The sequence below is a fragment of the Pseudonaja textilis genome, chromosome 3, assembly GCF_049901715.1.
Source record: "Pseudonaja textilis isolate UNSWEBS1 chromosome 3, rPseTex1.2, whole genome shotgun sequence".
In the NCBI taxonomy this organism is placed as follows: Eukaryota; Metazoa; Chordata; class Lepidosauria; order Squamata; family Elapidae; genus Pseudonaja; species Pseudonaja textilis.
The window spans coordinates 34,187,632-34,212,519 of record NC_141992.1 but is presented as its reverse complement, the minus strand read 5'-3'; the positions used below and the strand labels follow the sequence as shown (position 1 = coordinate 34,212,519).

At 35.4% G+C, this 24,888-nt stretch overlaps 2 protein-coding genes across 7 annotated transcripts in view; both read left to right on the top strand.

Annotated features, from left to right (window-relative positions):
* The window catches only part of CEP250 (centrosomal protein 250), a 37,615-nt gene extending 35,917 nt beyond the window's left edge, over positions 1 to 1,698 (top strand). For all 5 annotated transcript variants that reach the window (XM_087929232.1, XM_026697708.2, XM_087929233.1 and 2 more), the window contains 2 exons: positions 2 to 49; positions 785 to 1,698. In XM_087929232.1, the coding sequence (XP_087785358.1) occupies positions 2 to 49; positions 785 to 1,078 (342 nt within the window). In that variant the 3' untranslated portion in view covers positions 1,079 to 1,698. The remainder of the gene's footprint in view (position 1; positions 50 to 784) is intronic.
* A 3,068-nt stretch (positions 1,699 to 4,766) lies between these two features.
* Positions 4,767 to 23,974, top strand: ERGIC3 (ERGIC and golgi 3). 2 transcript variants are annotated; one of them, XM_026697707.2, is made up of 13 exons: positions 4,767 to 4,881; positions 7,957 to 8,027; positions 9,582 to 9,669; positions 10,921 to 11,007; positions 11,528 to 11,621; positions 13,644 to 13,809; positions 14,616 to 14,673; positions 19,475 to 19,506; positions 20,160 to 20,256; positions 21,993 to 22,057; positions 22,615 to 22,751; positions 23,054 to 23,109; positions 23,520 to 23,974. In XM_026697707.2, the coding sequence occupies exons 1-13, from the start codon at positions 4,794 to 4,796 to the stop codon at positions 23,597 to 23,599; spliced, it is 1,119 nt and encodes a 372-aa protein (XP_026553492.1). In that variant the 5' UTR covers positions 4,767 to 4,793; the 3' UTR covers positions 23,600 to 23,974. The 2 variants fall into 2 exon arrangements, with proteins under 2 accessions (XP_026553492.1, XP_026553491.1); XM_026697706.2 differs by having other exon boundaries at positions 10,921 to 11,040.
* Positions 23,975 to 24,888: the final 914 nt, after the last annotated feature.

The following is a 24,888-nucleotide window of genomic DNA, read 5'->3' as shown; positions in this document are numbered from 1 at the left end:
GAAAGAAACCCAGGTTCTCCAAAAGCAACTGGCAGAGTTACAAAAACAGGTTTGTAATTTATAATTGGAATACACTAGGTCTCTTAGAACTGCTTTTCTTTTTTTCCATTGTTACAGAGCTGCACCTCCATAGTAACTGCATTTTCAAAGACTCACAATAGTTTTTGTAAATGATCTTAAAGGACACTTTAGAGAATCCTTTTGGCAAAACAAACAACAGTTTGGGACATTTTGTCCTCAAAACCATTTTGTACTCTATTTTTTTTTAAATTCAAAATATTTTTATCCTTGTCATTTGAATAATTCAGTTTTTGCTGTTGAATGCATTGTTCTAAATGCACAATGCATTGTTATGAAAATTGTTAACTATGCACCATCAACTTAGTGTTGATTATTAGCAATCACATAACATTTTTTCAGAATTTATTAGTAATATTAGATATAGCTATAGCACTTAAGACTTACTTGCTGCTTCACAGTGCTTTATGTGCCCTCTAAGCGGTTTACAGAGTCAGCATATTGCCCCCAACAATCCGGGTCATTTTACTGACCTCAGAAGAATGGAAGGCTCAGTCAACCTTGAGTTGGTGAGAATTGAATTCCTAGAGTGAGCAATGAGTTAGCCTGCAATACTCCATTCTAACCACTGCACCACCATGACTTAGATATGTTAAATAATAACTAACAGTTTTACTTTACATAAGATACTGTTCATTGAGTTGAAAACTAGAAGTTCTTCAGAGAGAAATAATACATTAGTCCTTGATGTAATTTGTTGTTTTAGGTTTTTGTTCTACAATCACAGCTATCACTAGAACGGAAACAGAAGCAGAATTATATCATCAACTGTACTAAAACAAATCAAGAGCTTTCAGATTTACATCAAGAGCTTGTAAACTCTTTAGCTGTTGTGGCTAGGAAACCTGAGGCAACTGTTTTGGAATCAGAGACTCGCAAGCTTGATGAAACCTTGAACAACAGCTTTACATTGAGAGTTGTAGGCTCAGACAGTGTCTTATCTGGAAAACATCTACCAAGCTCAACACCCAAAAGTGTTCATCAGAAGCCCACAAGGTAACATAAAAGTGGCAAAAGCAAGAAACTATAGAGGCTCCAGCACAAGCAGAGTTTAAAAAGTTGTTGATATGATGAATCCTTCTGTATTCAGCTAGCCTTGATTTCCATGGTCTACCTGCCAATTTTGATCCTTCAGAGTATAATTCCAGATTCTTTGGAATCAGTGAAAAGATTAGAAAGATCATCTCAATACAGCCTAAGAAAAAACAAAAGTAGTTGAAAGGCTGCGTATTAAGTGGCTGAAGATACGCAATGCGAAAATCTTCAGACACAACAAAATTCAAAGCCAGTGTATGAGAACTGAACAAAGAAATGACTCCTTGCAACCATTTCTGATAAGAATGAAAGTTCATTCCAGGAAATGAGCCATGAAAAAACTAAATTCATTAAAAAGATTTCCCGCTTTGTTTTGTATAAACAAATGGGACACTACTTGATCAGAGAGCAGAATCTCAATCTAAACAGTCATTTTGGTTTCATTATCTTATTGATAGAGATATCATTTCTTAAACTATTGTACAGCAATTTGGTGTAAGATATATCTAGAAGGTTTTTGTAACATTGTACTAAACATTTTTTTATAATAAAAAAGCATTTTTATTTTTCCTTTCTTTGCTCAAATATTTCATATGAAGCTTTTCTGCTTTTTTCAGATTGTGGTATAGATGTAAATAGATGTAGAAAATGGCTATGCATACATTTTATCTAAGAAGGTCTGGAACTTTATATTGACAAGGAATATATAAGCCACATTACCATTGTAATTAAAAAAGAATATAAAAAATAAAAAAGTAAAAATAATTAATTTAGTTCTTGAGTTCTCAGATATCCTCTGGAACTACAGTGGTACTTTTTTACTAACTTCTAGAAGGCCAATGCTGTACTGAAGGTACTAAGTTAAAAGTTACAACTAAGAAGTAATGTCTGCAAAACTGACTCCTTTACCTCATAAAACTTAAGAGATTACCAAAAAATGTTGGGAGTGATGAGACAGATGGGTTGCTACAACATAGAATTGTTCCTGAAAGTACAGTAGCTATAAGAATTTGACATAAGAATTTATTTTATTTGTCATTACACTCACAAGCGGGTGCAACGAAATGAGGTGCTCTTCCACAAGTAAAACTGGACAACACCATTGAAAGAAAAATAAAATTAAACACAACAGACCATACAATAATCTCTATACAATTTAAAAATGTAAATACCCCATTACTCTCAGCCATTAAATTCCACAAAAATCTTATGACCCTGCATTCAAACTCAAAACTGCACTTGGATAAAAACTGTTCTTAAATCTAGTTGTCCTTGTTCTTAATACCCTGAATCTCCTTCTCGATGGTAATAGTTCAAAGAGCTGATGTCCCGGATGAGAGGAGTCATTCAATATATTAAATATCTTCCTCTTATATCTATTCCTATACCGTTCTTCCAAAGAGGGGAGTGAGCAGCCAATGATGTTTTGGGCCATCTTAATCACCCTCTGAATTGCCTTTTTCTCTGCCACTGTGCAGCTCGAGAACCATACACAGAGACAGTAGGATAATATACTCTCAATTGAACTCCGATAGAAGGTAGTCAGTAGACTCTCAGCCAGTTGTTGTTTCCTAAGAATCCTTAGTAAATACAACCGTTGTTGTGCCTTCTTAATTAAAGCAGTGGTGTTTGCACTCCAGGTCAGGTCATTTGTAATGATGGTCCCGAGCTACTTACATTCAACCACCTGTTCCACACGAACTCCCTCTATATACAGTGGCTGAATGTCTGCTCTTTTTTTCCTATAGTCCACTATAACCTCCTTGGTCTTCTTAATGTTAAATAGAAGATTATTATTTTTGCACCAGTGGGATAGCTGTAATACCTCATCCCGATATGCAGACTCATCATCCCCAGAAATAAGTCCTACAAGCGTAGTATCGTCTGCAAATTTTATTATCTTATTGTTGGGATGTTTATTTGTGCAATCAGATGAATAAATGGAGAACAGTAGTGGACTAAGGACACAACCTTGCGGAGTGCCAATGCTAAGTGTCTTGACAGTAGCAATATAATCATTCAGTTTAACTCTTTGTGGATGATTTGTTAAAAAATCCAATATCCATAAACAAATAGAATCTGGAAAATCTAGATCTTTGAGCTTGGCTATTAATCTGTGCGGTATTGAAAGCAGAACTAAACTATACCAACTCATAATGGAGTTTATGAGTTAAAACCAGAAAGTAAAAAAAGGTTGATGACCTAACAGAAAGGAGGAATTACCACTAGCATTTTGGAGAGAAAGAAAAAAGATGGCTAATGAAGCCAAGATGCATTTAGGCAGTTTACATATTGAAAATGCCTATGAGGATATAGCAAAGACAGCAATGGAGTACAATCCCTGATTCTCTTTCAGCTCGATAAGTATCTCCTGCTATTTTCAATAACAAGAGGATAATAGTAACCATAGAAGTTCCTCTTCCCTTTTTTGCTATTTGATCATTACAACTGTGAAATTAAAATATCAAAAATTAGTGGCTAGCAAAATCCCATTTTAAAAAAATGTTGAAAAGCTGCATAAAATTAAAATTTATAAATTAAATTTTGCTGTTAGATCTGCATGGGAAAATAGAGTTTATAGACATTTACCGAAATATGAACTGAGGTCAAAACGTGTATTTCCCAGTTTCAGGTTTAATTCCGAGTGAGGTATAAAATGTCACTGAAACTTGAATAATTACTGCATATTTGTATTAACTTCTTATAGTTAGGGCCTAATTAGCCCTGGAATAATTTATTTTATACTTCAAATTGCTCACTTCCCAAATGGACTAATTCAGAAGGGAAATAAAAGAATATGTTCCCATATTCTTTAGATAAGTAGACAAATGCCTTGCAGTTCATTTTAAATATTTTTTTTTAAAAGAGCACTTTAAAAAATCTTGGATTTTGTACAAAAGTCTACTACCACATCCTGCAGATATTCCATAATACTCTAATATGATATTTCCCTAATAATAATTCTCTCTTTCCATACCCACATTATTTCTAATTTTCTGAGATTCTAGAAACTCAGCCCTTGGTTGGTTGGTTATTTCTTCATTATATTCTATGCCATCACTTTTTGCAACTAGTGGACAATAGTTGTTAATTGTCTGTTTAATCCTTTGCTTCTCTACGATTAGAGAACTTCAACTACATAGCACACATCTTAGTAACTGAACTGGGTATTTCAGGGACCAGATGACAACCACTGTAAACGTCCCTGGGGGCTGCTTGAGAGTTGCAAATGAAAGATCCTCAAAGGAAAAAACAACCCTTCATACTAGTATATCATATTTTATATATAAAATATAAAAATATATAAATAAAAAAATAAATTGGCGGGATGATTAGAAAGAAGGTAGTTTATAACCATCCTGAAGGTTCATTCGAACTCCATGTCTAAACATCTGAACGTTAGAAACAAAACGATGTCGCCTTTCCATACACACACACACACTTAGACCCAGGTTAGACAAAAGATTCGCCGTTGTGCCACACAAGACGTCATTTTACTTAAGCTCCTCAAAAAAAATTGCTCCGTTTTGGCGACGGGAAAGAACCACCCACCGAAATCAGGCTTTTAACTCTGAAAGAAAGCCAGTACCTGTCGCCACCCCCTTGATAACTAACGGAGGGCGGGGCCAGGGCCGGAAGTTCGTCGTGTCTTCTGGTTCGTGGGTGGGGGAGTGTCCATCATGGAGTCGCTCCGGAGGCTGAAGCGGTTCGATGCCTTCCCCAAGACGCTGGAAGATTTTCGGGTGAAGACCTGTGGCGGAGCTTTCGGTGAGGGACCGCCGGCTGCCCGAGGACTACAGGACTCAAAGGGCTGCCGTTGGGAGGGACACAAGCGGGGTGCCTCTTGGAGAGATCCTTGCTAGTTTAAAGCGGTCCTAAGTTGAGGCATAGTGTTCGTTGCACATGCAGACAGATAGGATCAGCATAATGTTGCATGTGTGAACTGAAAAGAGTTTGACGCATTTGTTATCTTTTGGTCTTGGGGATTGTTTGTGAAGTTAGACCTTCGCAGGTTTGGTGATCGGGAGCGAAACTGTGATATTGAAAAGTATAGAGGCTGAACTTAATGTGATTTTTCTCCTGTGTTATGTTCTCACACCTAACGTTTTCTCAATGCCTGCAACAGCATCAATTCCGAAGGCAATATGTTTTGTTATATTTGCATTGAATGGGTATGTGAGGACATCGTTTAAAGAAAATCCAACCTAGGCAATTAGTGCTTCCATTTTAAAAAACAAATTAATCTTTAAGAATGCACAGAATAGCCAGAATTGTGAAGTGATTGCTTGGTACAGCTTTGGTACCACTTGCTGGTAAGAAATCTAAATTTATTTTTATAGCAATCTAATAAACTGTTGACTCTCTTGAGAAATAAAACCAGACTCTGTAAACCATCTCATTCATTATACTTTCTCCAGTCTAGCACCGTATGGTAGATTAGATTTGTTTTTAACTTCGATCTTTCAGCGTTTGCCAGATGTTCTGTGTCATTTAATGCTCAGTAAAAATCCAAGAAAATATGTCTTCTATTGAGGACTGATAAAAGTCAAATTATCTTATAATGGCTCTTTGCCATTGCTTATTTTAAAGTACAGTAATCTATACTCTTTTAAAGTAACAAAGATGAGATAAAGAATCAGAATTGATCTTGCAGAGACAATGAATGGATGCTTTTCGGTGATTCCATTGCTTGTTTAAAATTTAAATGTTCTGAAATATAACATCTCAAAACTACTTTAAATCTGTTAAAATATATATGAAGCAATACATAATCTCTTTTAGAAATATTCCTTTTTTGCTATTAGCACTTGCCATAATTTGTTTTTCACTTGTATTGATCCAGGCATTTTATATATTTGTCAGATAGTGCTTCTGAATCTTTTGCTGCCCAGGATCAGCACCACTCCTTTAAATATGTGCTTACAGCTAGGTACCAATAGTAGAAATTTTAATTAAAGCAGCTTTCTGGAATCTGGAAAAGTGATATATATGCATTCCTTTTTAAGCATCCCTTTGAAAATGAAAATTGATTGCTGCTGGTGGAAATGTTCAGCCCTGTCTTTTGGGACTTCTTTGAGGCTCAGAATACATTCACCAGTCTGGAGATCAAAAGTCAATAAGACGAAGGGAGACTTTAAAGAAAGCTTGCATTGTTCCTTGAAAAAATATCAGTCTTCCATGGAGAATGAACCTTTGAATGCAAAAATTATAATAATATCTTATAAATAATCATATAAAGGTATATATTCTGTTGTATAGCTTTTAAAAATTATGGTGAGAATAAGGTTGTTTAGTATATGATTATTTAACAATTTATTATTGAAGAGAAATGAATATTATCTAATATTTTATTTTTTCACTTTTTTAAAGGTCTTGAAAACTAAGAAGGGATTTTTCCCTGATTTTTTTTTATTTTCTTGGTGTAGTAAAAGCATTGCACCATATTGCATCTGAATAACACAAACATGTTTGTTTTACCAAATGATCCTACATTAGGAAGTTTCATCAGGCAATTACTTTTCCACATGCAGCTGCAGTGCTCTATCTATTTTTCACATGTTTTTGCATACATTTTTTTCTATGAATATAATATTTGTATATAAAAAGTTTCATCCAAGGAATTATTTTTATGTATACAACAAAAGTCAATCAAGTGATACAGTACTACAGCCCAAGACTAGTTAGTTTAATTATTTCTTGGATTGATTCATCATTCCAAAATTTAATATTGTTTCAAAACTTTATTAAAAAGCTTTCAGAGATGTGTGTGTTTGGGGGGAGGTAGTCTGCTAATTTGTTGTACCTAAAGCAGCTGTTATGTTGCCCTAAGCCAGTGCTTATTACAGCTACATTTTTATGGACTAGAATTCAGGGGTGTCAAACTGGCGGCCTACAGGCTGGATGTGTTACATGCAGGCCACACCCTGCAATTGGGAACCCCGTTGTGAAACATCACGTGACGGCAACATGATGTGGCGAGTTTGACACCTATGGACTAGATGGACACCTTTGTATTTTAAATAAAAATATGGTGTTGAATCCTTCTCTCTCAACAAGGAGTTCCATAGAGGCTGATTGGTTTCCTGAGAAATCTTCAAATTTTTATAGTACTAGGCATTTTAACTGGAGGCAGTAGATGATCTGCAAAGGGCCTAGCCAGTTGCTCCATATGATTCCCTGCATGATTTCTTGAGTAAGCCAAACATGCTTCTAGTGTTATTTTCTTAAAAGGTATATGCATTTTCATTTCCTGTTGGGGAAGCCATAGTGAGGGCCCCTGTTGACCCATATGTTTATAGCACATACAGAAATATACAAAAATTGTTAGGGAGATGATGATAATGATGATGATTTACAACCCCAAATCACTTAGAGTGAATTAGGCAGCCATTTAAATTTTCTTGAATAAATAAAAAAATGTTTAAACTTGTATGCTGTTCAACTCTCAATGATTTTGGGTGGCTCATTTCACAACAAAGAAGTTACTGAATAACGTCAGTAACATATAAATGGTTGTTGTTTGGTGATAGATTCAAATGCTTTTTGATGCAGAGCACTTCAGGCTCAGTTCCTGGTATTTCTGTAGAAAGTTCTGTTTAAATTTTATTTTATTTTTTGAAAATAATTTTATTGGTTTTTAAAGACAAACAAAAACAAACAAAACATAGAAAACATCTTTCATAAATATACACCTGTTTAAAATTATAGAACAATTGTCGGTATAGAATAGATAGATCATTGATCTGTCCAATACTTTACAGCTTCTATGCTCAAATGTTAATACAGTGATAGCTGTATGAGTTTTAAGATCTGACAACATATAACTTCTTTCTTCGTATACAGTGACTGTAATCAGTGGACTCATCATGTTCTTCCTGTTCTTCTCAGAGCTCCAGTACTATCTTACAAAGGAGGTAAATGAGTCTGTTTCTTTCTGCTCGTCCTAGGATGCACATGTTTTAGATATGACCAAATGGATTCAAAGTTCCCTACTTGCCCTATGAAATCTAGGCAACTATGGGCCAATTATTGTCTTTCAGGCTAATTTATCCTACAAGATGCCTCGAAAGATAAAAGATAGATTAAATACACCATTCTGAAAGTGGAGTAAATTTTGCTTTTATAGTCCATTTTGAAGACTTATACAAGCAGAAAGTATACATTTAATAAAGTATTTTAAAACATAGCTGTATATTTAATGTTGAAATTGTTCTATTTGTATTATACCTTTTATTAAAATTAATGTAGTTTGAAGCTATTCTCCCATTGCATTTTTTTTGCTTGCCTCTTTTGCACTCATCTAATCAAAGGAAATATTACTTCAGATTCCTGTCTTCTACCTTAATATGATTGCTGTGCCTCAGAAGGATTTTCCTTTTCCTTATAACAGGTGTCTTGAAACAAGCAATAAAAATTGTGTGTCTCCTCAGTATACCGTAGTATGTTCCAGCTGAATTCCTTACCTTATTGTCTTCAAGATATATTGGCCTACAGCTCTGAGGAGTCCAGAATATTGGCTCTGCTAACTGGTCTTTATGGGAGTAATTGTCCAAAATCAATTTCTTTGCTTTAGATTTCCAAAATCCACAACTAGTCCTCTTTAGTTCTTTGAATATGAGATGCTTAAAAACAAGGTTGTTTTCAAACCACTGAAGCAAATTAAAAAAAAACTCCTGATGAATTTTTGAATTGAATTTATTTGTTTATTTATTCAATTTTAATATGACAGAAAATATCAGAAATCTCTTTTGGGTGTCACCTTTATTAAATTCTCATGGAGTCTGGCTTAAAATTACCCCATCAAATAAGGTAGGAGGCCATAAAGCTGGGATTGTAGGATTGTCCTCACTAAATAAAGCAGTCATGTGATACCATGTTAAGCAATGACAATCTTGGCCTCAGTTGCCAAGCCTAACCCAAGGACTACCTGTATTATTTTTTAAGAAGATTATTTTCAAAGAAAAACAAGTAATGCTGATAGAAACAGGCATTCAAAAGAAAACAGAAGGAAGAGAAGAGGAGACAACCAGTATGAGCCATAAAATTTGAGTGATAACCAACAAATGTAAATTATATGGCTAATATGTTCTAATAAATAATGCATTTATGTATAAAATATGTGAGCCAGTTACTCCTTGAAAACTTTGGAAGGTGTAGTAAAAACTGTTTTAAAACCAATATAATATAACATAAAATGGTAGCATTAAAACCGTGGAAAAACAACCATATTTCTAGTCTGCTTCTAAACTGAAATAAAGAACGAACTTCCTTTAAATCTGGTGATAATTTGTTCACTGATATGGGCCTTGTCATGGAGAAATCTGAATTGGTGCTTGATGTCAAATATATCCCATTGAGTCCCATTGATTTAAGAGGGCACTAAAATGTATGGGAAAAAGTGATCCTATAGGTAGTTTGGGTCTAAGCTACAAATTATTTTTTGATTGTTTTATTTTCTTTATCTTTAGATTCACCCAGAATTATATGTCGATAAATCAAGGGGAGATAAGCTACGGATAAATATAGACATTGCTTTTCCACATATGCCATGTGCTTGTGAGTAAAGAGTATTTTTTTGCTTTTTAGTTTTGAAATAATGGAAAATGGATAATCCTTGGCTTTACATAGTATTTTATAAAATTTAATTAATCTTCTTAGGAACATGTGTCTGGAACCTCCGCAAAGTAAAGTAAGATTTTACTTAAAATTAAAATTAAAATCTTAAAAGTAAAAATAAAAAACCAGTTCAGTCCTAGACTGCTTTAACAGGGATAAAACCAAGATCACATGAAATGTTAATACTACTTTATAATGCCTTGTTATTACACCACACTTGCATCCAATTTATGATAAGATTGAGACTCTATAAAATGGCAGAGAAGAGTAACACAGTTCTAGGCTGCATAAACAGGGATAGAATCAAAATCATGTGAAGTGTTAATACCACTTTATAATACTTTGGTAAGGCCACACTTGGAATACTGCATCCAGTTTTGGTCACCATGATGTAAAAAAGATGTTGAGACTCTAGAAAAAGTGCAGAGAAGAGCAACAAAGATGGCGACTAGGATATGACTAACATGAGGAACATTTGCTGGAATGTCCCAAGTTTTAGTTTAGTTCTAGTTCAACAAAAATGTTGTTAACATGATAGCAGCGTTCCAATATCTCAGGGCCTGCCACAAAGAAGAGGGAGTCAAGCTATTTCCCTGAAACACCAGAAGGCAGCAGAACAAGAAGCAATGAATGGAAACTAATCAAGAAGAGAACCAACCTAGAACTAAAAAGAAATTTCCAAACAGTTAGAACAATTAATCAGTAGAATAATTTGTCTCCAGAAATTGTGGGTGCTCCAAAACTGGAAGCTTTTAAAGGAGATCGGTCAGCCATTTTTCTGAAATGGTATAGGGTTTCTGCCAGAGCAGGGAGTTGGATTAGAAAACTTCCAAGGTCCCTTCCAACTCTGTTATTCTGTTAAGATGGATGCTGATTACAATGTAATTGAAGTGGTAAAAGGAACTACTACTCTTAAGGGTTCAGACATAAACAATAGTTATTTAACCTGTGACATGCATCCTTTCTTGATTTTCAGCAACTGTTATGTTTTAGTATTGATTCAGAATTCTTCCCTTAGATCTTAGCTAGCATGATTATGGATCTACATTGATTTTTGATTATCTAGTCTTCTAATTGCTATAGTTTACAAGAAAACTTCAGGGTTCTCATTAATGGCCCAATAGATATTTGGTGTACTATAATTATCTCACAAGAAATCAGTTTGGAATGGTCTGTGTTTGTTACTTACAGATTTAAGCATTGATGCAATGGATGTGGCCGGAGAGCAACAATTAGATGTTGAACATAATCTCTTCAAACAACGCTTGGATAAAGATGGCAAGCATGTGACTCCAGAAGCAGAAAGACATGGTAGAATAGATATACTGTTCCAGTGTGGGAGCAGTATTGCAGACGAGATGGTAACACTGGGTTTAGTTTCATGACATCTGATTTTAAGGGTATAAAAGTGACAGACTGGCATAAGTTTTTCTTGTGGCCAGATATTCGGCACAAATAATAGAGATGGACCAGTATTAAGAGCTGTGGTGGTACAGTAGTTAGAATGCAGTACTGCACGATAATTCTGCTGACTGCCGATTGCCAGCAATTTGGCAGTTTGATTCTCACCGGCTCAAGGTTGACTCAGCCTTCCATCCTTCCGAGGTCGGTAAAATGAGGACCCAGATTGTTGGGGGCAATATGCTGACTCGACTGCTTAGAGGGCTGTGAAGCATTGTGAAGCAGTATATAAGTCTTAAGTGCTATTGCTATTTATGATGTTTGAGTATGCACTACACTGATATTGTCAGGATATTAGCCGTACATTACTTTTACAGGTTTTATGTCTTTATTTCAGAATTAGGAAAAGAAGAGGAACTATTCTTTGATCCAAATTCATTAGATCCTGAACGTTGTGAAAGCTGTTATGGAGCAGAATCTGAGGATATGAAGTATGTTTTACTTTTCTTTCTATCACTTGGAAGCAAGAAAATGGTTTGGGGAGGGAGCTGCATAGCTACATAATTTTCTGAACTTAAGAAAAATTAAGCTTGTGGTTGTTTGTAGTTTCATTGATATTCTTCCTTGTTTTCTTGCCTAAAACATACAGTTTGCTGGGCTTTTCATTGTTAATAGAGGGTAGGAAATGGATTTCAGTCAGCTGTTTTTCCAGTAATAGTAGACAGATTGAACCTGAAATTAGTGGAAGTTTCAGCCACTTAGTTTGGGTTTGGGTTGAATCACTGGTTTCACTCCAGGGTAAACTCTTATAAGGTCCCAGATAGGATTGCAAACTGTGCAATAATAGTTTTGCCTGAAACAAAGCTGTGGAGTGGAAGTCTTTTATTGCATTATTTTCTTAGGATGGTTACTCCAGGTATTTGTAGTATCTTCAAGTTGTTATTTGCAACATTAACTCACTATGCTTGTGCTGTCTCCCAAATGTTTTCTGCCTCCGCGCACCCTATTTTTGGCCTGTTCCAGGAGGCGGGAATCGGAACGGGCCAAAAATGGGGCGCGCAGAGGCAGAAAACGGGATGCAGAGACTGAAAATGGGATGCGCGGAGGCAGCAATAGGCAATGGTAATCCCTGCAGCCTGAAAGAGATGATGGTCATGAGGCTGATCCAACCGACAGACAATCAGCTGCTTGTGCTAATCAGGCTGTGCTGCAACTGACCAGGCAGTTTGCTGTAAGGAAGCAAATTGCTGGGAGGCAGAGCCAGATTTTTTTTTCTTGTTTTCCTCCCCAAAAGCTAGGTGGGTCTTACACTTAGGAAAATCTTATAGTCCGAAAAATACGGTAATTCCTCATCTGGAGAAGAAAAACAATCTATTCTCTCTGCTTGCCATAGGATTCTAAGCTATATTGCTCCTCAGACAATCAGCAAAGTGTGTTAGACCTTTGAAATGCTTTCTACTGAGCCAGGAATAATCAAGAAATTCCACACTAGCCAAACTCATTGTCATGTGGCTTGTCCTATAATATTTAATTGGATCCTGAGGCCAATCAGTCAAAAGTCTGTGCACCATAAGTTATTTCAGTATATATTTGCTTCTATAACCTGCTTTAGAAAGCAATTGTGTATTGATGTCATATTTTCTGTCTCCAGTCTTTACCCAAGTACAGCTAGTCTCAACTTACATCAGTTCATTTAATGACCATTCAGAGTTACAATATCACTGACTTACGACTGTTTTCTCACTTATGACCATTGCAGCATCCCTATGGTCACATGATCAAAATTCAGACACTTGGCAATTGACTCATATTTATGACGGTTGCAGTATCCTGGGGTCCCCTTTTGAGACCTTCTGACAAGCAAAGTCAATGGGGAAGCCAGATTTACTTAACAGCCATGTTACTGACTTAACAACTGCAGTGATTCACTTAACAACTGTGGCAAGAAAGGTTGTAAAATAGAGCAAAGCTCCCTTAACAAATGTCCTGCTTAACAACAGAAATGTTGGGCTCAATTGTGGTCATAAGTTGAGGACTAATCTGTACTACTGTGGTGGCTCTCTTAACTTTCTCTGTCTCTCCCAGTTTTCATACGCTTTGGAAATCATCTTTTTCGAAAGACATCTAGCGGTCTTATCTAGCAGCCTCTGTGGCGCAGTGGTTCGAGTGCAGCCAGCTGCGTACAATTTGGCAATTCAAATCCCACCAGGCTCAAAGTCGACTCAGCCTTCCATCCTGCCGAGGTCGATAAAATGAGGACCCAAATTGTTGGGGGCAATATGTTGACTCTGTAAACCGCTTAGAGGGGGCTGTAAAGCACTATAAAGCGGTATAGAAGTCTAAGTACTATTGCTATTACTTTCAGTTCATACAGAACTATGAACTTTCTGGGGGAAAAAACACAATCATAATTTTCAGGCTTTGTAATGCTGCTGTATGTGATAGCAGCAAACTTATCATAAACTTTTTTTTTCTATTTCTAATGAATGTGTTGTGGTGTCATTTTCTGGCAGATGCTGCAACACTTGTGATGATGTGAGGGAAGCATACAGGCGTCGAGGGTGGGCCTTCAAGAATCCAGATACTATAGAGCAATGCAAGAGAGAAGGATTTAGCGAGAAAATGCAGGAGCAAAAAAATGAGGGATGCAAAGTGTATGGATTTTTAGAGGTCAATAAAGTAAGTGCGGCATTTTTTATCATCATTCTTCATTGGCATTTCACTCAGTATAAAAAGTTGATCGTGCTAAGTAGAAGTTTAGGTAGTCCTCAACTTATAACAGTTCATTTAGCGACCATTCAAAGTTACAGCAGCATTTTAAAAAGTGACTTATGACCATTTTTCACACTTATGACTGTTGCAGCATCCCCATGGTCACATGATCAAAATTTAAATGCTTAGCAACTGATCATATTTATGACGGTTGCTATGTCCCAGGGTCATGGGATAACCTGTTGCCATCTGCTGACAAGCAAAGTCAAGCCAGATTCACTTAGCAACTAAGTGTGACTTGGACAGAACATCACATATCTTTAACCTTTCGAACCTTCACTATGAAATAATTGTTTACTATTCAATAGAATGGATTGTTTCTGAGTATATGCTCTTTAGTAAGAACGGCATTGAGTTTAAACTTAGTTAGGCATATGTTTGAGGTAGTGCCTCTTTTCAGTGTGCAGTTAAGTAAACAATTTGCTTTTAAAATGAAGATGCGTAAGGGCTATATATGACCGATATATTGAACTTTTTTGTCAAGTTGAATTTAGCTGTTGTTTACAAATGAAAATGAAAAGAATTTATATATGGCTTTATTTAAAATATTAGAAGCATCTGTTCAGATTCCATTTCAGGCAAAGGCATGTGTGCTCCTTTTAAATATTCAAATAAGAGAGATTATCTTAATTTAAAAAGACACATTTTTCAAAGATGCTCTTGTTTGGTATAGAGAACTATATAATTGAATGAACTCTGAATTTCTCTTACAGGTAGCTGGCAATTTTCACTTTGCACCAGGAAAAAGCTTTCAACAGTCTCATGTTCATGGTAAAATAACTTATGCATTGAATATCTTACAAACTTCCCTGCCCCCTCCTTTAAATTTTAGGATACATTGATTGATTGATGATGCTTGTATATTATCAGTCCAGTTACTGCACAGTAGTTGTTGTGAATTCTAGCAGTATAAGTAATATATAATTCCTGAGTGTAGAAGAACTGGCAAGAGGAAATATTTCAAAAGTACTGTTTTTATAAGAAAAAGGTTATAATATCCAAGGTGTGTTCTCCCTCTCCCTCTCTCTCTCTCTCTCTCTCTCTCTCTCTCTCTCTCTCTCTCACACACACACACACACACACACACACACACACACACACCACACATACACACCAATAGTTTCTTATTATTTCCTTCTTGTACAGGAAATGCTATAAGTACAATTTTAAAGGCATTCAGGTGATATGACCATCTGTTTCCTTTTTCAGGACTGATTTAATAAAATATGTTTCCAACATATAAAAATAAAATGTCAACATACATGACATTCAGTACACTTTAGATCAAATAAATGTTGGATATTTGAGACTGAAAAATTCATATGTAATTTAAAGCAACAAACATTAGGTTTGTGATTTGAAGATTTTCAGATGTTCAACAATTTTATTGCAGCTGTGGCACTGCACTGTATTACAAATATGATGTGCTATTTCCTTTTCTTATATGGCACTTGAGACTTTGTACATGAACCTGTAGATCTTTTCAATTGGATTGTGAGCTAAAACTGAATAAATAAGCTAATCCTCTTCAAGAGGAAGAAACTTGCAAATTTACTTGAACAATCTATGCATAATGATTTCTTAAAAGTTGAGTCAAATTCTGTATTGGCTAATCTCCATTATAGTTTTTCATTCCTGTGTGGAAAGTTTCTTTGGCAGTACTTTATTCATTTTTCTGATGTTTGACATAGTTAATTCCAATTGCCTGTGAAAGGTACAAGATCTTGGTCAAAAGTATTTAGTATTTTTTCTCGAAAAAGAATTAAGTCAAAATATACCGAGTAGGGTAGCACCTCTGTAAATCTATTATTTATTATCTGTTACATGCAGTCCTAACTGAATTAGGTAATGTTCAAACATTTGGAAATATGCATGCATGCTGTTGAAATTAAAGTTGTTGATTTATTTTATTTGCTAATTCTGTACAGTCTATAATAAAGGGGGCTAATTTCTCCTGTTAAGGCTTGGTAATACTTAAGGAATTGACTAAAATGAGAGTGATATTAGATATAACATTTTTGGGGTTCAAGGATCTGAGAATGAGCATTATATGGCTCTGATATTTCATTAAAATATTGACATTGTTTGACGACAATTCTGTTCTTAAAAAACAATTTTCCCTGAACATTTAGAGGGTGTACTACTATGGTACTTAACCTTTCTAATCCATTGAATCACACAAATTTTCTTATAGAAGCTATATATTATATGTGAAGTAATAAGATCCCTTCAAATTTTCTGTAGAATATATATAAAGGGCACAGATATAACACCATTGCAAAGTTAGCAAACATGGTTTTGAAGAAGACAGGATTTATAATAAACAATGATTTAAGGTAAACTTTGCAGAAGCATCAATGTTATCAGTTATAACTCCTCACTCTGAATTATGGTGCAAGGGAAATAAATTGGAATTTTTATAAAGCTTATATATCAAAAGTAAATGATGCTTATCATTCATAGAATTGGCAGGTTTGTCCCATAAACTAATTCCCAATATCAAATCAAATCTTTAAAAATGAAGCAAATATTTTAATTTTTATGTTGATATGATTGGTTTGGTAGGGCCTGGCTGTTATGCTTTGTAGGCTTTGTGTTTTTATACTGCATTTAAAATTGAAATTGGGCTGATTTGTTTGTGCATGTTTTAGTACCTTGCTAATGTTCAATGTCAGAGTGCAAGTTTAGATGCAGGTTCTGTCAGCTTGTTTATTGAAACACAATAGTGCTTTTCTTCCTTTTTTTTCTTTTGATGTTGCAGTGTAATAAAGTTATTTATTTAAAAACAAGTGGTCTGGTGGTTAACTAGGCCAAAGTGATGATGGGGATGATGTTAATTTGTACTCTTGGTGGTGGTAGTTGTTATACAGCAACAATCCACTGCTTTTTATGTTTTTCTTTTGCTATGGAAGAGAAAGAGAGAATTTTCTTGCATGCCCCATCTCCCCTAAGAAGCAAGGACCCAGTAATGATTACTTCACCCTTCCAGACCTCTAGCATTAGCAAGATAATACTGTACTGGCTGACCAAAAAAAAAAAAAAATCACATTTGAGCGTTTTCTTTTTTCTTTTTGCTGTGGGAAAGAGAAAAGCTATTTATACTTTGTCATGAGTTGACAATAGGCATCTTAGTACAAGTAATGCCCATCAATTGCCTTATTTGAGTTTTTTTGTGCCTCAAACCCTCAGAACATTTTAAGCTTTAAAATGATTGGCAGTTTAGTGCTGGATGATGATTCATCCTCAAGTTAGATGGCTTGCTACTGAGGAAGAGCAGGAGTTATTTTTGCCACTTTGCGGTTTGTAATACAATTAAATTAAAGCCCTTGGGATAGTTGCTGATGCTGCCATGTAGGGAAAGGACATCTGAAACAACAAAGAAAAAATTACAGTGGGAAACGTGGAAGCATGGCCATGGGAAAGCTCAATAGAGTAAAAGATGAAATGAACTGATTACACCCCGACGTTTCAGTGATTAGTGAATCGAATAGACTGAAGTTGGACACTTTCAATCAGATGGTTTAATTAATCAATTAATTAATTAAATGCTGCCCATTTTGCTATTCAAGCGGCTCTGGGCAGTTTACAATATAGCACGATTATACTATTTAGTGTTCAGAATACAAATAAAGAAATAATGGCCTTGTTTTCAACTCAGGAAAAATATAGCAAATATCATCCTCAACTACAATGCAGCCAGTGTCTAAATAATATCAATTAAATTTTGCAGACAGCCCTTTAATATAACAGTTAGGCAGACACTGATGTAGAAGGAGGGGCTGACAGGTTTCCTAGTCAAATTCAATCTGAAATTGACCAAAAATGCAAGCAAGTTGTGTTGTGTTTAGACCCGGGAATGCCAATGTTGGAAATACTAGCTAGCCAAATATTCTCAGGAACAGAAGTTAAGCAGGAGAACCACTTTTCAGTTTTTGCCACTTCGATGATTTCTTCATTACATCATATCGAGACAAGGAAGTGGAAGTGCTCAGTTTTAACAGCAAAGGTGTGGCTAGAAGCTTTGCAACAAATCATGAACTCCTCGGGTGCAAATTCTAAGTCAAGATAAACCAGAAGAATAAAGTCAAACAATTTCCAAAATACGTTCTGGAGCGTATACCCACTGTTTTCAAGGAGAACATCAGGAATCACTTTGAAATCCTGAACCTCATTTACAGGGAACCAGAAGAACTCTGAAATAAAATTGAGGAAGCTTCCAACCTCAAACTGATATGCTGAAGCAGATGAAAGATGGAAGGAATGTACTGCAATTCTGAATAGCAACAATGCCAATATCCTAGATACTTATTTACAACAACGACTTGATAGCACAATAAAAAAAATCTGTATGAAACACAGCCAACTTGAAATGTTCCAGTGTAGCAGGGGTTGCCAGAGAGAGGAAGGAGTCAAGCTATTCTCCAAAGCACCTGAGGGCAGGACAAGAAGCAACGGATGGAAACTAATCAAGGAAAGAAGCAACTTAGAACTGAGGAGACATTTCCTGACAGTTAGGAACAAATTGCCTACAGAAGTTGTGAATGCTGCAACACTGGAAATTTTAAAGAAAAGAATGGATAACCATTTGAAATGGTATAAAGTTTCCTGCAGGGAGTTGGACTAGAAGACCTCCAAGGTCCCTTCCAACTCTGTTATTCTAGCAATTCTGAATGGGCTTGTTTTATGTGCATTCTATTCTATAGATCATTGAAACCAGTTTCATACATATTTTAAAAACGCATGTTTAAAGTACCTTATGCTTTGCACAGAGCTATGTACTATTTTTCAACTAAGCAGTGATAGAAATTCCTACTATAAATAGTGGAGTTCTATCATAGTCTCTGCATGTATACACAGTTTTTATGTTTGCTACTGCAGAATATGAGAAACAATAATTTTGAAAATAAAACATCATTATTTATGATTTTCCAAATGTAGCTTCAGTTAGATATTACCTCTGCATTTCATCTTCCTGCTTAGTTGGGCACATTCTTCCATACTGCCTTGATCAAATCCTTAGGAGTGTTTATGTTACAGTAATGTTTCATGAATTTAGTTGCTAAGTGGATATCTAAATATTCCTTTATATTTCTTTAAAACCCTTGGCATTAAAGAGGAATTTGTATGTATTTGGTAGAACCTGTTAAATAAAGAGCCCACTTTCTGAAGTAAATAATTTACAGAATAATTACAACTAAGTTGGGATAAATTCATGGAAGTTTTTTTTTTCATTATATTTTTTCCTGAATGAGTTGAGGCATTAGAATAGGCATACTTTTAACAGTAAAAAGATCGTGAAATTGCTGAGGAGAAGACAACTGGAGGTCACAATGAAAAATTTAAAAAGATTTATGTGTGCATTTACTGTTGAAGAGCTTTTTATTTAATTTTATTATTTAAATTGTTTAAGTTATTTATTTAAGCTGTTTTGGTTTAAGAGTGTATCATGATCTTTACTTGGAAATGCTGATTCTTAAACATTCAATTTTTAGATTTTTTTTTTAAATGCATAATTGTCTGATACAAAAAAGGCTTGCTCCAGTAACTTTATGTGTTGTCTGTCTTTTTGCAGTTCATGATCTTCAGAGTTATGGACTTGACAATGTAAGTTCCCTAAGAGAACTTGTATCCGAGCTTTCTATTTACATTGGAAGGGTTCAGAGATCTACCAGATGTGCACATGTAGATAATTTGTCATCTATTAGTGTGGCATGTGTAGAGAATAACTACAACTATAGGAGTAATAAAATTATTATATTTAAAATTGTTGTAGAGTTCATTATGCAGTGCATTCATTTAAAAAAAATCCCTCTCCCCTTTTGCTAGAATTGTTGTCCTCTTTGATAGAGGATGTAGATCACTGAGCACAAACAACCTATCTCCTTTTTAACGGCTGCTGTTCCCAGGAGGGAGTACAGATGTATAATTACAGGTGGGGGGGGGGGGAAGAGAGCTGTACTGCTTCTGCCCTCGGGTAATGTACACACAGGAACACAGAAAGGAAACAATATTAGCAGTTCTGACCTGGCATAAACTGGCACAGGTGCTAAATACTTGTTGTTCCAATCCACAAAGACAGAAGCCTGTAAAATGCATGTATGTATCTAGGCACTAGCTGGGAACAGATGAATAACAAGTCATATTTCATCCATGATACAAAATGGTACCTACATTGTGAATGGCCCCCAGCCTGTTCCATCCGTGCTATTTCTGCAACTCCTTGATATTTTGGGGCTTTGTTTCTTTGCTTGTTTCAGATAAACATAACACACATTATCAGGCATCTTTCATTTGGGAAGGATTATCCAGGTCTTGTGAATCCACTTGATGGAACCGTTGTCACAGCTCATCAAGGTATTGGTTTGAAGCAGCCTTTCAGTCTAAAATAAAGGTGACAACCAGCACAACTTTTGTTTACCGTTTGTTGGGTGATTAAGTAAAATAGATTTAGCTAAACTAATCATTTTAATTATAAAATGGAGATTGGTAACTTTCCAGCAGAATCATAAAAATGCAGCGTTGCCTATCTTTTTCTACTTCGGACTAAGGAATATATGCCTAAAGGGACCGTATCCTTTCTTCTTTCTCCATGTTTTCATTAACTGTGTGAATAGAGTTAGGCATTAATGGATATCCCCTAATTGCATGGTCTTCTTTACAGTATCATCTTTTAATTTCTCCTTCAATTTGTTTGAACAGGACAGCAACAAAAAGAGGGGTTTGTTAATCTTATTGGGTATTTTAAGGAAGGACTCATGGACTCAACCTCTCACTTTATACTCTCTTCATCTATTAACTTAGTTTTATTAATTGCAGATCCAAGTTATAATAATAAAAATTTATGATCGAAAGCCTGCTGAAATTCATAAAATTCCACCCCTAAAATGGCTGGTGCAAATCTATTTTAAATTCTTGCTGAATCCTAATCAATGTTTTAAAATTTTTGAAGTTTTTAAATTTCTTGAGGTTTTCTCCACAAATCCAGCTTTTTACTTTTTGATAGTTGTGTGCAATTGCAAGCCACTTCCTACTCTGAAAAACACTTTGAGATCTGTGCAAAACTCAGAATGTTCCAGAAATTAACAACACTGTTTGCACATCTCTAGTTTTTAGATGTCCACAGTAGGTGGCAGCACCTACAAATCTTGGTTTATCTGAGGAAAGATAAGCAAGGTCATACCTGATCAATACTTGGGTGGGACACTATAAATAACTCAGGATTATTAACTGAGAAGTCTTAAAACATTCAGGAAGAAGGCGGCTACATAAATATTCCCACATAATCATCAGGAATCTATGTTAATCATTACAGTAATTCTAGAGGAAAACTTGGAATTTTTTCCTCAGGCAGCAATGTAATAAGTTGTGTGATAGTCTTTTTTGATACTGAGTAGAGTTTCACAAGCTGTGTGAATGGGAAGATAAGATCCTGGTGGATTTCATGCCCAAATCTATTAATGCTTACCAAACTACTGGTTGAGTTCTACTCATCAATTTTGGTTACTTACTTTTGGTTACTTCTGGTTACTTGACATGAGCTATTCTGTGCATGAGGGAACTGGGTGCTCCAGCCCAGAAAAATGTTTCAGGTTGTTTGAGTCCTTGTATGGAACAATAGGGGTTTTTTGTTGTTGTTCCATATACTGTCGCCCAGAATGCATTTTCCAGTTAAAAATGGTTTGAGAAGGAAAAGGGTATAAGTCATTCTTGGTTTTCTATGCCAATAATTTATGTGGACATCCCTGGAAGTGAGAGATTTCCTTTTCAGTGGGATGTGCAAACACTGATGGCAATTGTGGTTGTTGCAGGAAAGGAAAGATGTTGGGTGATGGGGTGGCTGACAATATAGACGCAATAAAAAATGGGGTGATGCAAACCAGCTTTGTTGTGCCCTGTAAAATCATTTTGGGATTTTTTAAAATTTTATTTCAGTCTGAAGTTGAAACAACCAAGTGATTTTTTTTCCGGCTGAACTACATATAATCCAAAACAATCCAGCAGAGTCATTGGACACCATGCGGTATTTGTACTGGGTTCAAAACACAGCATATTGTCTGTTTCACCAGTTACGATTTTATTTTATCTTTTAGCTTCAATGATGTTTCAGTATTTCGTAAAAGTAGTCCCCACAGTGTACATGAAAGTTGATGGTGAGGTAAGAGCTGAATATTGTCTTTTCTTTAAATACTTTTGTTTAAATTTGGTTAAATTCGACATTAGATGAATCATCCTTAATTCAGATTCTATTATTGTTTTCTTTTCCTTTTACATAACCCCAAAATCTGCTGTGAGAGCTGCAGGTGGAGAGGTTACAGGATGAAGGAGAGTTCAGATTTTCAGCAGAATCCTTTCTGGGGGAAAAGTAATCTGCTATATTTAATTGGGTGTTAAGAGATAGCGTTCATAAATACAAGATAGAAAATTGCAAGCAATTCTATATATTTTGTTATTAAGCCATGAATAGCAGGCCTAGGATCTTCCAAAATAGAATCACAGAAATTCTAGAATTTTTGAAAGGAGACAGTTGGATTGCAGGTTACTGTTACTATGGTTGCAATCTTCTTGCATACATAAAAGAGAAATGAATGATATGTACTTAAGAATGCTTCTACCCGAAGAATATGCAAGGCCATACTCAGCTGCATTTTTCTTTTTCTTTTCTTCAGTTTGGATGATGCCTGACCCTAATCAACTATTTTAACATTTTTGTAGATGGTGAGGACAAATCAATTTTCAGTAACAAGGCACGAAAAAATAGCCAATGGACTAATTGGCGACCAAGGCCTACCTGGTGTGTTTGTACTATATGAGCTTTCTCCCATGATGGTGAAATTAACAGAGAAGCACAGGTAAGAGACTCTCAACATTAGCCTGGATGCGAATCAAAAAAACCATTTTCCCCCAGATGAAATTTCATTTAACGTGTCTGTAGAAGCCATGTTTCAAGTGAAATGTGTGATGCATAGATAGTTTTTGAAAGACACTCTTTAAAATCATCAGATCCAAATTGATCTGACTGTCTGGCTTTTGTCTGCCTATAAATGTAATCGTAAATATAATTAATGAAATGGCTTTGATAAAACAGTTCTATCACTGATTTCAATTTTTCCCTTCAGAATGTAAATATATATTAATGTTTTTCCAAATCCAGGTCCTTTACACATTTTCTCACAGGTGTCTGTGCCATTATTGGAGGAGTGTTTACAGGTAACTGGATTTTTGTTTAAATAGTTTTCTATTCATTTTGAAACTGAAATTAGTAAATGTTTTGATCAATACATCATACTTTCAGGGCATTTTCAAATCAGTTCTGCTATTATTTAAAAGGTTTGCCATAATGAATGGAAATAAAATGAGAAATAGGGAAAATTTGGCAGTTGATATTATTAATGAGTAATATTTATGGCTTTTACTTATTATACAACTTTTGAAAAGTATAACTCCTGATTGATTCAACAAGATTACATTCACATGGATATGAATGTAGTATATCATAAGAATAGAATTTGGAAAGAATGCCAGCGGAGTTCTTTTTATTTTGGGGCAATATTGCAGGATTTTTTACTTTTCTTTTCTATATGAGCTAATTAAACTTCCCTTCTTTTTCCTCTTTTCAGTTGCAGGACTCATTGATTCTTTGATCTATCATTCAGCTCGAGCCATTCAGAAGAAAATTGAACTTGGAAAAACTACATAGATTAGTGTCTACAAACCTTCCTAAAAGACTTGAAGAAATGAAAAATAACCCTAACATCAATGTCCAATATGAATGTGCCAAGTGAAGATAATTGGAACTTTGAGAAGAGACCGACATTCCAGTCCTGGGACAAGTAAAACAGGGATTAAATTTAAACATCGATGTTTGTGGCTGTTAAAACATTTCTGTTTTAATATTCACATTAATCTGTTGGCATATATTTCAGTTTCTATATTCCAAAAGAAAGCGTCACCCAGAATATAGACTACAAGAACTTCTACATGTCTAAAACTAGTTATTTCTAATTTAATTTGTATTTGGTGATACTGTAAATTGTGTGGTTGGAATAAATTCTCAGGAAAATGTTTTACTAAAGTGATGTGATAAGTGACTTTTTTAAAGCTTGTTTATGTAGTATCAAGAGTTGTTATATCCAAAAATATTCCTTATGGCAGCCATTTTCCCCTCTTCATTGGTATGTAATACTTTAATTCTAACCACAGTCTGCAATAGGTCACATGTTCTTCATCTTTGGGTATTCATTTTCTAAACTTGATTAGAATATTTTGCAATACAGTGTGAAATTACTGGTTCCTGTCTCACACCTATTTTCCCAATGCCTCATGTATTTATTTGCAGTTTCTCATTCTTCATCTCACTGTCCAGCTGATGGAAATATCCTGTTATTAATCATTGTGATGATTGATCAGGTAAGGTGATTGTTTATGATAATGTGATAATGATGACCTATTGAATTTATGCTTACTCTAGGCATATTTGGAACCTAATGTACAAATAGTTTCCTCACTGGCTTCCATTGCATCTTGGGGGTATATATCAACTGTACCACTATGGCACTTTACTCTTCATGACGTTAACTTAAATGTCTATAGCTGTGTAACTGAATTTTTGCTGTTTCATTGATCACAACATTTATGTGTTATTTTTTTGAGACCAGCAGTGGGTAAAGTGTAGCACTGAGTGACATTTGGGGTCGATAGGAGGAATCGCACTGACGTTTTGTGAAATGATAAGAGTCATATTTGATTAAAGAATAATACAAACTGAGCAGGAACAGCTGGTCAGGATTTTCCAGGTTTGGGGAATTAGGTTAAATATTGTGTGGAGATGGAGGTTCCCTGCGTAAAACCCATCAGAGCAGTTGGAGGGGGTCAATTAAGTAGGGTTGGGTGCAGTGGTGGGATTCAAATTTTTTTACTACCAGTTCTGTGGGCGTGGCTTGGTGGGCATGGCAGGGGAAGGATACTGTAAAATCTCGTCAGAGGTGG

Bases quoted from the DNA above. Each gene is read 5' to 3' on its own strand.
- ERGIC3 (XM_026697706.2), top strand. From the start codon at position 4,794: ATGGAGTCGCTCCGGAGGCTGAAGCGGTTCGATGCCTTCCCCAAGACG. The intron at 9,670-10,920 runs GTGAGTAAAGAG...TGTTACTTACAG, and splicing joins TCCACATATGCCATGTGCTT to ATTTAAGCATTGATGCAATG. The intron at 11,622-13,643 runs GTATGTTTTACT...ATTTTCTGGCAG, and splicing joins GCAGAATCTGAGGATATGAA to ATGCTGCAACACTTGTGATG.